The sequence below is a fragment of the Elaeis guineensis genome, chromosome 1 (assembly GCF_000442705.2).
Source record: "Elaeis guineensis isolate ETL-2024a chromosome 1, EG11, whole genome shotgun sequence".
NCBI lineage: Eukaryota > Viridiplantae > Streptophyta > Magnoliopsida > Arecales > Arecaceae > Elaeis > Elaeis guineensis.
In genome coordinates this window covers 157,338,767-157,350,952 of record NC_025993.2, presented here as the reverse complement: position 1 = coordinate 157,350,952, position 12,186 = coordinate 157,338,767, and the positions used below count along the sequence as shown (strand labels likewise).

The 12,186-nt window shown below is 37.0% G+C and overlaps 1 protein-coding gene across 1 annotated transcript; it reads right to left on the bottom strand.

Annotated features, from left to right (window-relative positions):
* Positions 1-5,509: 5,509 nt before the first annotated feature.
* Positions 5,510-7,111, bottom strand: LOC105039248 (mitogen-activated protein kinase kinase 5). Its single transcript, XM_010915328.4, has 2 exons — positions 5,875-7,111; positions 5,510-5,791 (listed from the first exon to the last, which is right to left on the bottom strand). Exons 1-2 carry the CDS (start codon positions 6,934-6,936, stop codon positions 5,717-5,719), a joined length of 1,137 nt encoding a protein of 378 aa, XP_010913630.1. The 5' UTR covers positions 6,937-7,111; the 3' UTR covers positions 5,510-5,716.
* Between the last annotated feature and the right edge of the window lie 5,075 nt (positions 7,112-12,186).

Sequence of the window (12,186 nt, the reverse complement as noted above, 5' to 3'; positions counted from 1 at the left end):
ATGGATTTTTGGAGATGGACGCATGAGTGTCCATGATGGAGGCAACAATCGAGGGTGTTATGTATCTAAAAAGGACTTAGGAATATCATGTATTTTCATGCCATGGCCATCGCTCAGAGATGTGACAATTGAGGATATTGGATTATGGAAAGAAAGATTAAAATGAAGCAGCTAGGTTTTAGCTGATAACATAGGGGAAATAATAAATAACCACAAGCATAAATAACAGCCATAGATTGCTTTAACACCCCCACCAATTCTTTCTGTATATCTTATAACCATTATAGCAACAATATATAATGCTTCTAGTAGCTAATACACACTAATAAACTCTTTTGGATATAAAATATTTATGCTGCATCTATTACATGAATTTTAGATTATTGCTCAAGTACAAGAATAGGTGGTTTAATGTTCATCCACTGGCCAACTTTGTGCCCACAAGTGCTTAAATGATACAAGTTATAGTTATGAACACGAAACCTAGTGACCATTTTGATTTTCTTCGTATATGTGCATTGCACTTAAGAGTTTACTGCAACAAAATTTCTTAAATGCATAACAAAGTTATGTATTTCTGCATAAGCTTTTTTTTTTTTTCCAATAATCTACAAAGACAAGTAGGCACGAAAAGTGCAATACAACAACCTACATTTACTAAAATTATCCTCAATACAGAACAACTAGGTGACCTCTATTTACACCTGAGTTTGGTGCTGTCCAGGACCATCCGCGGCATTTATTATAGGAATGCTAGCGGTAGAAGATGCTCTTTTAGCAGCTCCACTTTCAAAATGTCTTAATATAAATATACCTGCCTAATCTTCAACAGTTCTTCTGGTATGGGCAACACAGGTTTGCTTATCAATCAAATCAGTTGATAATCTATGATACTCTGAACTGCAGGATAAGCTCAGTAGCTTCTCAAGCATTTTCTGTTGTCAGAACATCTACATCGAACCATTCATGGCAGATTCAAAGGGAGACCTAGTCCACGTTCGGTTCATAAAATAGAGTAGCCATCAGAAAGCCCCTCAATATCTTACTCTTAGATGAGTTGTTCTCAATCTTTTCCATTTCAAGAGTCACTTCAAATATATCATTTAGTATATCCATGTCAAACTGTTGAGACTCCATAACGTCACCAAGATATCAAATAATCGTGCAACATTAATAGAAGTTCAGAATGTACCATAGAAAGAAGAAGAATATGAGGAAAGTAAAACAACATGCACCTACTAATATTAGAAAGCACACCAAAGGAATACAGATAAAATGAGTAACGTGACATGCACCTACTAAAAACAACTTGCACTGGCAAGTCGCTGTCACATAATTAGTTACTGTAAAACGTCATGTGAAAGTTGGGTGGAATTATTATGGCGGTATCCAGGATAAAAGAGAATATAAGAAAGGGGAGGAAAAGACTAGTAAATTTCAAGCACGCCACTTTAGTACCTCGAAGTATGAAGAAAAGGATCAAGTTAACTGATGGCATAAGACAATGTCCTATTTTAAGAATATTATCATTGAATCCGAATACTAGCAAGGATCCAAAGCGGCATCAGTTATTGACAAATAAAGTCTAAAATTTTTGCATGAATACAGGATAGCAATGACAAACAAACACATTTTAGCCATTTCTTCGAACAGTGAGGATGCATATCATGCTTCTAAAATAAAGATTGATCATACGTTGTGGTAGAAAGATGGTATGCTTGTGCCTAGTCTGGCTAACTGATGGTTGAGATAGAGCCAGAACAAAAGAGAGATGATGAGGTGATGAATAGACGAGAGGGAAGGGAGGAAGACAAGGAATCACTGTGAGGGATGATCGGAGAAATTGGAGGAGAGAGGTGTTAAACACAAACCGGAAACAGAAAAAAGAAAAAATATATATATATCAAGACGAGAGCTGTGACGGTCTTACCAGGATCACGATGACGCGGAGGTTTTCTGCTCCGAAAAGGACAGGTTAGGAGATGAGAAGAGTCAGGGGTTGACCGAAAGTTTGGCAATAATAATAAATACAAAACTTGAAGCGCCAAGATGGAATGTGAGAAAAGTCAAATGGAAGTGTGGAACCACAGGGATAGGAGGAGCTTCAGGGAACCAGACTCGTGGAAAAGGTTTTCACGAATCCCCTTGGAAGTTAGTTATCTTATCAATCAAATGTCTTCACACTTTTTCTTTTGTTTTGAAGGGAAAGAATTGCTCATTGGTCATGGACTGGAACAACATCTCTGTTTTTATTGCATTATCTGTATATTACCCAGATATGTGTCATGAGTGTATAATGTAGGAAAACAATCTTATGCCAAGATATACGGTAGCTCAAGTTTAGTTCAAATTCAAGTCATGCCAGCTTTGAAGTGTTGATCAAAGCTGCCATTAGCTTTTGTTCAAGTCCTGCTGGAATTATTTCAAAAATTATAATTTTAATAAAATAGGTTTTTCTCAGAAATCAGGAAGAAGTAGCATGGATTAAAGCTTGTTTCAGTGAGCAATCCAACATTCTAGCTCTCCAAACATAGGCAAACATGGGCAAGCCATGAGTTCTACTAATTTTAATTTGCATGTTTTATATCCACGATAATGTTTTAATAACTCAAAAAAAAAAAAAAAAAAAAAAAAAAAAAGGCTCAGCTGGTGTGTTATATTCTAATTTTACTTTTTGAACTCGTCAATCCTGCCACATAGTGAAGCAAGGTTAATGATGGAAGACGGTTGGGTGACTTCTCGAGTGATTTTTTTTTTTTCTATAGTTACAATTGCTCTTATATACAAAGTTCCGGGTAGGATGTGATAGCAGTAAAACCACTGAATGGCCAGGGGGCCTTGCCTTTGACCAAGTGGTAATTGAATAAACTTTATGAGAAATGGGATTCTCTGGATTGAAAGCATGGACACCGTGTAAGTAGTTAACCCCATAAGTGCTCGCATAAATCGAATCTAGAAACAAGCTTTATCTACTCATATGACTTTCTTTACTCCCCACGATATCCCAAAGTAGAAATAAATATAATCCATCAAGGTGATATAATTTATCAAACCAAATGTGGAAAAACTATAGCTTAGAGTTTCAAAAAAACTATAGGCACCCTTTGTGCTTTTCTCTTGCATTCATGTGGGATTGAATGCAACATAGATGAAAAATAATTGGTTGCAGAAAATTTATTATAGCCCTTTAGGGATTGGAGCATGGATATAGAAGACTTGCTTTAATTTGATACTGACTCTATAATTGAGATAGAGAAATGAAGATTGTCGAACATACCGTGGAAATTAGAAATGAAAAAAAGAAACATAAGGGAGAAAATTCAAACGCCAAGACGTCATGGTCCGGACTTTTGGTCTGCGAGACTTGGACATCTCCTTTAGTCAAATAAGATTTTTACAAGAGCTCAATGCAAGGAAGATGCTTCTATAGATGGTGGATATCAATAAGTCAAATCTAAGCCACACATATTCAAAATTTAGAGCAGGGCCAGATTGACGACTAGGGGCAGCCCATGGTCAGTGCTATTTGCCCCCTAACTTATTAGCTACATGATGGTATTATATCCTTTCTCAACGATGGCATATGCAAAAAGGATTAAGTTAAGATGTACTTTTCCCAGGGGTAAATACTGGAGAAAAGGACGTTGTGCTTGACATTTGGAAACTTCCCTACAAAGTCAAATAATCTAGCTTGAAGTAGGGCCATGGAATGGAATGAAGCAATCAATAAACAAAACAACCACATTAGAGCTTTATATGCAATGATACGCTTATTGAATATATTCTGTTGACTTCTTGTTAATTCTTTTTCTTAAAGTAACTTGCCGTCGGGCCCTCGACAGTTCCAGCTCACAATCTTGCGTTCGCGGCTCCGTTTTATGGTAGGTGAGTGAATGGATGCATGTGAATAGTCCCAACTTCGAGGATCGTACTCTGTTGCCTCCCTAAATTGGGCAATGCAGGGTGGGAATCAAATTAAGTGTTTTCGTTTTCGGAAGACTCGGATCTCCGGTTGGCAAAACAGATTTGCTATCAAATATTCCCTTGGTAACAAGAGCCCACGATTTCCCGTTTAAGTAGTATTTGGTTGAATAATTTTATATGAAACTAAATATTTATCCCATCTTAGTTCCCCAAATAGATGCAAAAATGATGATGAGCCATCCTGTTTTAACAATTTCGATCAATTTTTTCTAATTCTAAAATATCAATTTCATGATGGATCATAAAATTGATAATTTTAGATTTTAAATGAGCATCATTTAGATCATATAAAATAACACTACATTAATTGCATTGAAATAAAGATGAAATATCAGATTTTCAATCAAATAAAAATTTAAAATAACAAAAATAAATAACTATTCTCTCAAAATTTATATTTTTATTTTAAAAATAAAATTTAAATATCCAAGCACCATCTTAAGATGCACTGCTATGCGGCTACTCATCTACCCTTCACCAAAATAAAATTAAATATTTCATCATACATCCATATATGGCAAGTATCATTACGCACAAATACATTTACGATAGCTTGCATATCAAAATCAGCACTAGAAACCATGTCTTTTATATTTACTCGCGCGAGTATATGTTGCCAAGAATTTCTATTTCCTTTTCTTCGTTGCATATTGTAGTGTGAAAGTCTTTGTATGTCGTTGTGAAAGGGTGTTTTTTGAACAATGACATGCATGGAACATGCCAAGGTGTGTTGACACATACTTCAATCCTAATCCTACCTGCCACTATGGGTTGCATAAATGCATTCTCCACTTCTCACCAACTCTGTCCAAATGCTTCAAAGAAAATACTTTCAACTTCGTTATTTCCTTCATTTGATGTTATATTTTTTCTATTTCCCAATTTTATGATTGTTTAACAGCTGGTAAACTCACTGCTTTTTAGATCTTGCACCAATCTCTATAAGGACAGAATTAAAGTAAATGAATTACTAATTAAACTGCAACACAAGCCCACCAATTAGAATATTAAACCTTGACACTACATCACAGATAAAGTATCACTCCGACATCACAGCCATCCATCCATCAAGTTTGTTTAAAATTCATAAACAAAAAAACAAATATAGTCAGCCACGCTTACATATTTGTTTTTGTTGAATATATCCTATGAAAATTGATATCAAATCATTGTAATCCACAAGATCAGTTGTGAATGTCCAAGATCTTTTTGTTCCAGGTCTCAGGTTCAAGGTTTCTAAACATTGATACCTTGGTAAACTTGGTAGGTGCAGGATGCCAAGATGGATCTAGAGATCAACTTATCTTAACAAAGACAGATGTGAAAAAAGATTATATTAACAAGATTTCGATATATCAGCCTGAAAAAAATGTCTGAAATCTTAAAAATCTCGATCCCTCTGAAATTCTTTGACTTTTCTGATTTAACACACACAGAGAGACTCAATTTTAGTCCCGACCGCTTGCTGATATAGCTATGCTTTTTCTTTACCAAAAAAAAAAAAAATTTTTGCGTACACCCATGGTTTAACTGGTTTAAGAAAGCAACTTTCTTTTTGGTACAATGAATCTGTTTCAATTTTCCATATAACAACAGATAAGAAGTTACAACATGAGCCATTTCATTATACCTACATTACCACTTACATCTGCTCCTCTCACGCTAAAGCTCTGTGCTACCACCACCGTCGCATTTTGATCTCGGTTCCCATGTAGAAAACCTCGGAAAATAATTAAGGAGGAGATTTGTTTCCAAGAAAAGCACTTTCCACTGCCCACCCTCCATCTTTCCTTGTCCGCACTCCGCACTGTAAAGGGATTTTTCCATGAGTGAGAAAGAAGGAAAAAAAAAAAAAGCCAACGAGTTTAAGTCAGTGATTTGAAATTATACGGCGGAGACGGTGATCGCGGCGGGGGCCTGAGTCCGTGTGATGAAGGGGTGGCGGAGGAGCTCGGCGGCGGAGAGCCGGCGTTGGGGCTCCATCTGGAGGCAGCAGGCGATGAAGCTCCGGAACTCCGGCGAGGCGGTGGGCGGCGCCTCCGGCGGCTTGGAGTAGCAGATGGCGCACATGAGACTGGCCCAGTCGCCGGCCTGCCGCCCGAGGCGCTCCCCGAACGGGAACCGGCCCAGATAGAACTCGAGCATACTGAGGCCAAAGCTCCAGATATCGCCGGAGTAAGCGTTGTAGACCCCCTCGTTGAGATCGGTGTTGATCCGCTCGGGGCTCATGTAGGCGATCGTCCCCACCGAGGAGTTGCACGGGTCCATAGTCCGAGGCAGGATCCGGCCGACCCCGAAGTCGGCGATCTTAACCTGGCGCGAGGCGTTGATGAGGAGATTGGAGGGCTTGATGTCGCGGTGGACGATCCGGCTGCGGTGGAGGTAGGCGAGGCCGGAGAGGACCTGGCGGGCGATGTCGGCAAGGACGGGCTCGGAGGCGATGCGGCGGCCGTCGAGGGAGCCGCCGTCCATGTACTCGAGGAGGATCTCGATCTCGCCGGCCCGGTCGTAGAACCCATGGCACTGGACCACGTAGGGGTTGTCGGCGGTCCGAAGGATCTCGATCTCGCGCCAGATCTGGCGGCGGACGGCGTCCTCATGGTTGCCGCAGATCACCTTGAGGGCGTAGATCCGGTCGGTGGGCCGGTGGCGGACCATCCAGACGGTGCCACCGCTGCCGCTGCCGATGCGTCGGACGCGCTCGAGGTCGGAGAGCGCCGGGGTCTGGGCGGAAGCGGAGGTGGCTGTGGGAGGCTTGGGGCCGCCGGGGACGGAGAAGGAGGAGGGGGCGGAGGGAGGAGGGAGGGGAAGGGGGACGGCAAGGGACCTGAGATCGCGCTGCGGGAGGGGAAGGGTGAGGTCGGGGCGGCGGCGGGTGTGGGTGTGGGTGGATTTGGGGATGTGTTGGCCGTTCTGGCTCGGCCGCGCCATGGGGAGTGGACCGGGTCTCATAGCGTCATGACGACCAAGGAGAAGGCCGGGAAGAAGTCATATAGAAGGGATCGAAGGGCGAGGGGGTCGTGGGAGTTTGGAGATTGATGGGGATGGCGGAGGGTTCTTGGAAGGAGGCGAGGGAGGACCGGAGGTGGAAGAAAGGGAAAGGGCAGGGCCAGACGATTAGGGTGGGTCAAAACAGGAAAAGAAGGAGCCAGTTTCTAGTTTTACCGTCTTTTTTTGATAAGGGCGAGCGAATTTCTTTTACCGTATAATGCAAATTTGCACACGACGTGATTTATGAAATCGATTCTAAATTGGCAAGGTAAGCTCCGATAATTAAGAAAATATTCATTACAATGGTGATGTCATGTTGCTGCTGTAATAAATTAATTAAAAATTAAAAATAATTAAAATATAAAAAATATTTTATCGATTTTTATAGATAATATCTTATATTATTTTTTTATATTTCATTCATTTTTATTTTTTGATTGATTCGTTACGGTACTAACATCGTATCACCGTTGTAATGAATATTTTTTCATTACTATCAATAATTTATAATATATAGAAAATAATTATAAAGCTATAGTGCAAATTCATGTCAGATAATCTTCAAATATCCATGTAGCATAAATTTTCAACCTCGATAATATTATGTGTGATTAAACTTATGTATGAGCAGTCTAATTGCTTCAACTTTTTTAATACTTAAGTGTATGATATTTTTTGCCAAATAATCGTAACTTGTTATAAAAGACAAATTACAGTGATACTTCTTTAAATTTGGAAGAGAGATATTTTGATCCTAATTTTTTTACTTTTCAAATTAAATATCATGATATTTATTTTTGTTAGAATATACCTCATCTTTCTATCTCTATTAGGAGCTGTTATCACATAATCATCATGTGATAAACAAACGGCTTGCCCTTCCTAAAAGCCAAAGAACATCGAGAAGGGTTGGGCGTCGCTTATGAGATCTCGATGCATGATGATGATGGTGACTCTCAATGGGTTGATGTTCTTCTGTATGTTAGTATAGATCACAGCAAAGTTGTAGATATTGATGAGCTTAGAATAGAAGTTGGATGACATGTCGACAATCAAGATTGAATCTTCATTGATCAGTGTCAGGTAATTCTTGAACTCGACACTGTAGATAGTCTTATTGGTGTATATGTAAATGTATTTTGTATCAAGATTATATAGGATCTCATCGAAAGAGAGGATTTTAGTATACTTCTCAAGCTTACTAGACTATATGAGGTGGGCCTTGTAGAATATCCAATCTGCTTGAAAGGTCTTGTTAATCTAAGTGTCAGTGACAAAGTAGTCAGTAGGGTCGAAATAAGAGCGGATGTTGAGAGGGACGGTGACAAACTGGGTGGTGGGTGCTATCTTAGAGAAAGAGAATGGTAAAATGGTCGAGGGATGGAGAGGAGGAGGTCGAGGTCGAACTCAACCTTCTAGATGATGGCATCAAACTCCTTATCATGGTGGGCCATTTCCATGATATTCATGCCCACGATGTGATAGTTATGGAGCTCAAACTGGGTCTTCATAAGATAGGCCCAGAGAGGGTGGTGGAGCTATAGTAAAGTTGAAAATGTCATAATCGGCTTCAAGGGAGGAGGAGGGGGTGAAGGTGATAATGGCATAGGAGATGGAGAGGCGGGGGGTAGGATAGAGGGAGAGGGTCATGGGGGAGGCATGGAGTGGTTTTGGAGGAGTGCTGGGAGATGGTGATGGTAGAGAACTATTCGTGCCAAAACAAGATTTCTTTTTTAGCAAAAAATCAACTAATAGTTATCAACCTATAATTAATTAGAGGGCAAATGTTTTTTATCAGAATCATCTTAGCTTAAAATGAGTGTCATATATGGTGCATAGCATCATGATGAAGATATCTCGATAATATCTAAATACTGTGTATATGATAGTTATAGTTTATGATAGAAGAATGCCATTTGATAACTAGTAAGATAATTTTTTTTACATTTTTTCATATCCAAAACTCCTTATATAAATGCATCTGACAAGCATGGGATTCTTGTTGTTGTCTCCATCCTCCATGTCGAGCAAAAATGGCATTTTTGTTTGTCTTTTATTTAGTACTAAAAATTGTTCATTGCCTTTTTATTTAAAAGTTTAGGGTTTTAATTCATGGTCAAAAAAAGAGTTTATTGTTTGAACAAATATTCAAGAAAAAAATTAGAAAATAGCGAACAATATATTTTATACTAGATAATTGATTCTATTTATCTTACCATGTAAAATACATTTGGCTATATATAGTGCGTACTAATAAATATGATGTTCTAAAAATTATATATTGATTTACTTGAAGATAAATATTGGGACGCTCGATGACTATTTTTCTAGATATGACACCTGACTATATACTATATATTGGTGAATTCTATGTTTTAAAAAATATAGATGATATTGTTTAGAGGTATGTGTTGGGTTACTATTGGATTTGTATCAAATAAACTTACAATATATATTAGAGAACCTATGAGTATGTATCATCTAGTCATACACTTCTAGTAGTAAATATTATATTCCAAAAAATTATATATTAATTTACTTAGAGGTGTATATTAGAATGCTAGATGATTATTTTGCTAGGTGCGTATTATTTGATTATGTAGTGTGCATTGATAAACTACCAAAATATATATATAAAGATGCTAGATGACTATTTTGTTGGTATATATCATCTGATCATATAGTGTACACTAGTAAACATCTTATTCTAAAAACTATATCAATTTACCTAAAGATATGTATTCGAATGTTGGATGAGTATTTTGCTAAGTATGATCACTTAGTTATATACTATATATTAGAGAATATCATGTTCTAGATGCCTTCACATATTATGCCCTAAATCCGGTACATAATATGACCATGCTATTAAAGGGTACAACCCATAATAATATGAAGTCAACAATCATAATATCATATAAAAATAAAAAGATCTAAATTAATCATCCATTAAATAATTAAATAAATGCTGGTTCAGAATGACTAATTCCAAATTTAAAATTTCAAAATTCATAAAGTCATCAACTATAAATTCATATCCAACTAAAATTTTGCTATAAGATTATCAAGCTTGTTAGCTAATTTGAAGCCTAAACTATTCTTCATTCATTGTGATCTTAGTCCTCTATAAAAAAAAATAAAAAGAAATATGAGCTTTATAACTCAACATATAACCTCACACCATCTTACTGGATCAAGCATAAGTTTTAATATAAATTAATGCATCATTTAAAAAAATAGCTATCATTGCAAAATAGCATATTCAAAAATATAATAATATCATAAAATAAGTCATAAATCAGTCATATTTTTTTCATACATATAAATAATGCAAATTTCATAAAAAAGGTTATAAATCTTTCATTATTTTATCATATTATAATTAATATAATTCTCTCAAACTAAATGCTAAGGTCATCTTGTACCCATAATAGTATCTTAATCGATATCATGCCACCTAATATAACCCACTCATGGGGTCATATGTTAAGCTGCTATAATCTGCTAAAGAAGGATGTATGTTAAGCTACTATAACTTACTGGAGAGAGTCTATACCAATTATTATAATCCATTGGCGAGAGTCGTATGCCAAGCTACTAAGACCCATTGTCAAAGGTCGTATGCCAGCTACTACAACCTAGTGATATAGGTCATATGTCAACCTACTATAACCCACTGGAGAAGACTTTATGCCAACTATTATACCAATTAGAAGGGTTATACATAGCTTTCTAAGAACCTATAGTCATATTTCTTAAATCATATTTTCTTAAAATATATATTTAAATATGATAAATAAATAAACAAGTTCAAAGACATTAAATAAATTTTATAGATTTCATAGTCCATAAATTATTACTAATAACATAATCATGCAATTAATTTTTTATCATAAAAATACAAATATCATAAATATGGAGTTTATAGTTTATAAACAAGCTATTCATATTAAAATATCGATAAAACTATAATTTTTGTGATAATACATTATTTGCATAATATCATATGCTTGAGTCTTAATTTAAGAAAAATATTGAATCATCAATATTAGATATTCTTTTTATGTTTTATAAATTTTTAAGCATTGGATACAATTGGTACTTCATAAATTAGTAAGAAATATCATGATCACCTATCTCTTTTATTGTAGAACCTTCAAAGTTTAACTATGTGAATCATCCAAACTGATTCAAAGCCATTAAAATCCATCATCAATAACTTCAAAACCAAAAGAACTGAGAATAAATTGGACAAAATGATCCAATTTGGAGTACTATAGGATATATGGCTTCATATCCAAATCAAAATGAAAGACAAGACAGACCAAATGGTAGCACCTGACTTCTAATATGATGAACTCAACCAGTCAAGATCAATTATAATTTAGATGATTCAATAAAAATCAATGGTAATCAAATTCTAAAGGTACATAGCAAGGTTTGGGATAATAGGTCAATATGCCACCCGAGTACCATGGCAATATAGGGCCTCTTTATTAGAGCCAACTTTGATTCATAGCAAAAAGAGATAGAACTTTGAATTGAGATCCTTGGGCTAGTTTAGAGAGAGAAATAAGAGAGAGAAGAGAAAGAAGAGAGAGAAGGCTTCACCTGTCCTAAAAGAGGAAGAAGAGGTCGGGATCGCTAGAGATCGTACCAAAGAGTATGATCCATGGCCGAAGGTGGTGGATAACTAGTGGGAGTGATTAGCCACTGAAAAATCAAGAGAAAAAGCATAAAAAAACATAAGAATTAGAGGTTTTCTCCATTTTTTGGTCATTGGATGATCATCAATGGCCACAGCTCCATCGTGGAGGGTTATAGCGAGGCTAGGAGAATTGACCAGGGGTTTGTTGTCAAGAGGCGCCGGCACTAATGGTTGGAAAAAGGAGAAAAGTGGAAAAATAGGGGTGGAATAGGAATTTTTTTTCTCAGTTGATTGCTAGCAAAATCAATGTTAGAGGTGGGTGGTTTAAAATCATGAAGAGACGAGGGAATAAAGGAGAGGAAGGCCGAGGTTTTACCTCACTACTGATGGTGTCTCCTGCTCCAATTTTCAGTGGATACAATAATGGGATGCCGTGAATTCAAAGAGAGAAAAGAGAGATGAGGCGTAATGATCGCCAATAGAGGGCCATAGAGGGGAGAGGGTCTTATTTATAAAACTCCGGATTTCGATGACTCTAAGGCTCTAGCTTTATCTCATAATTG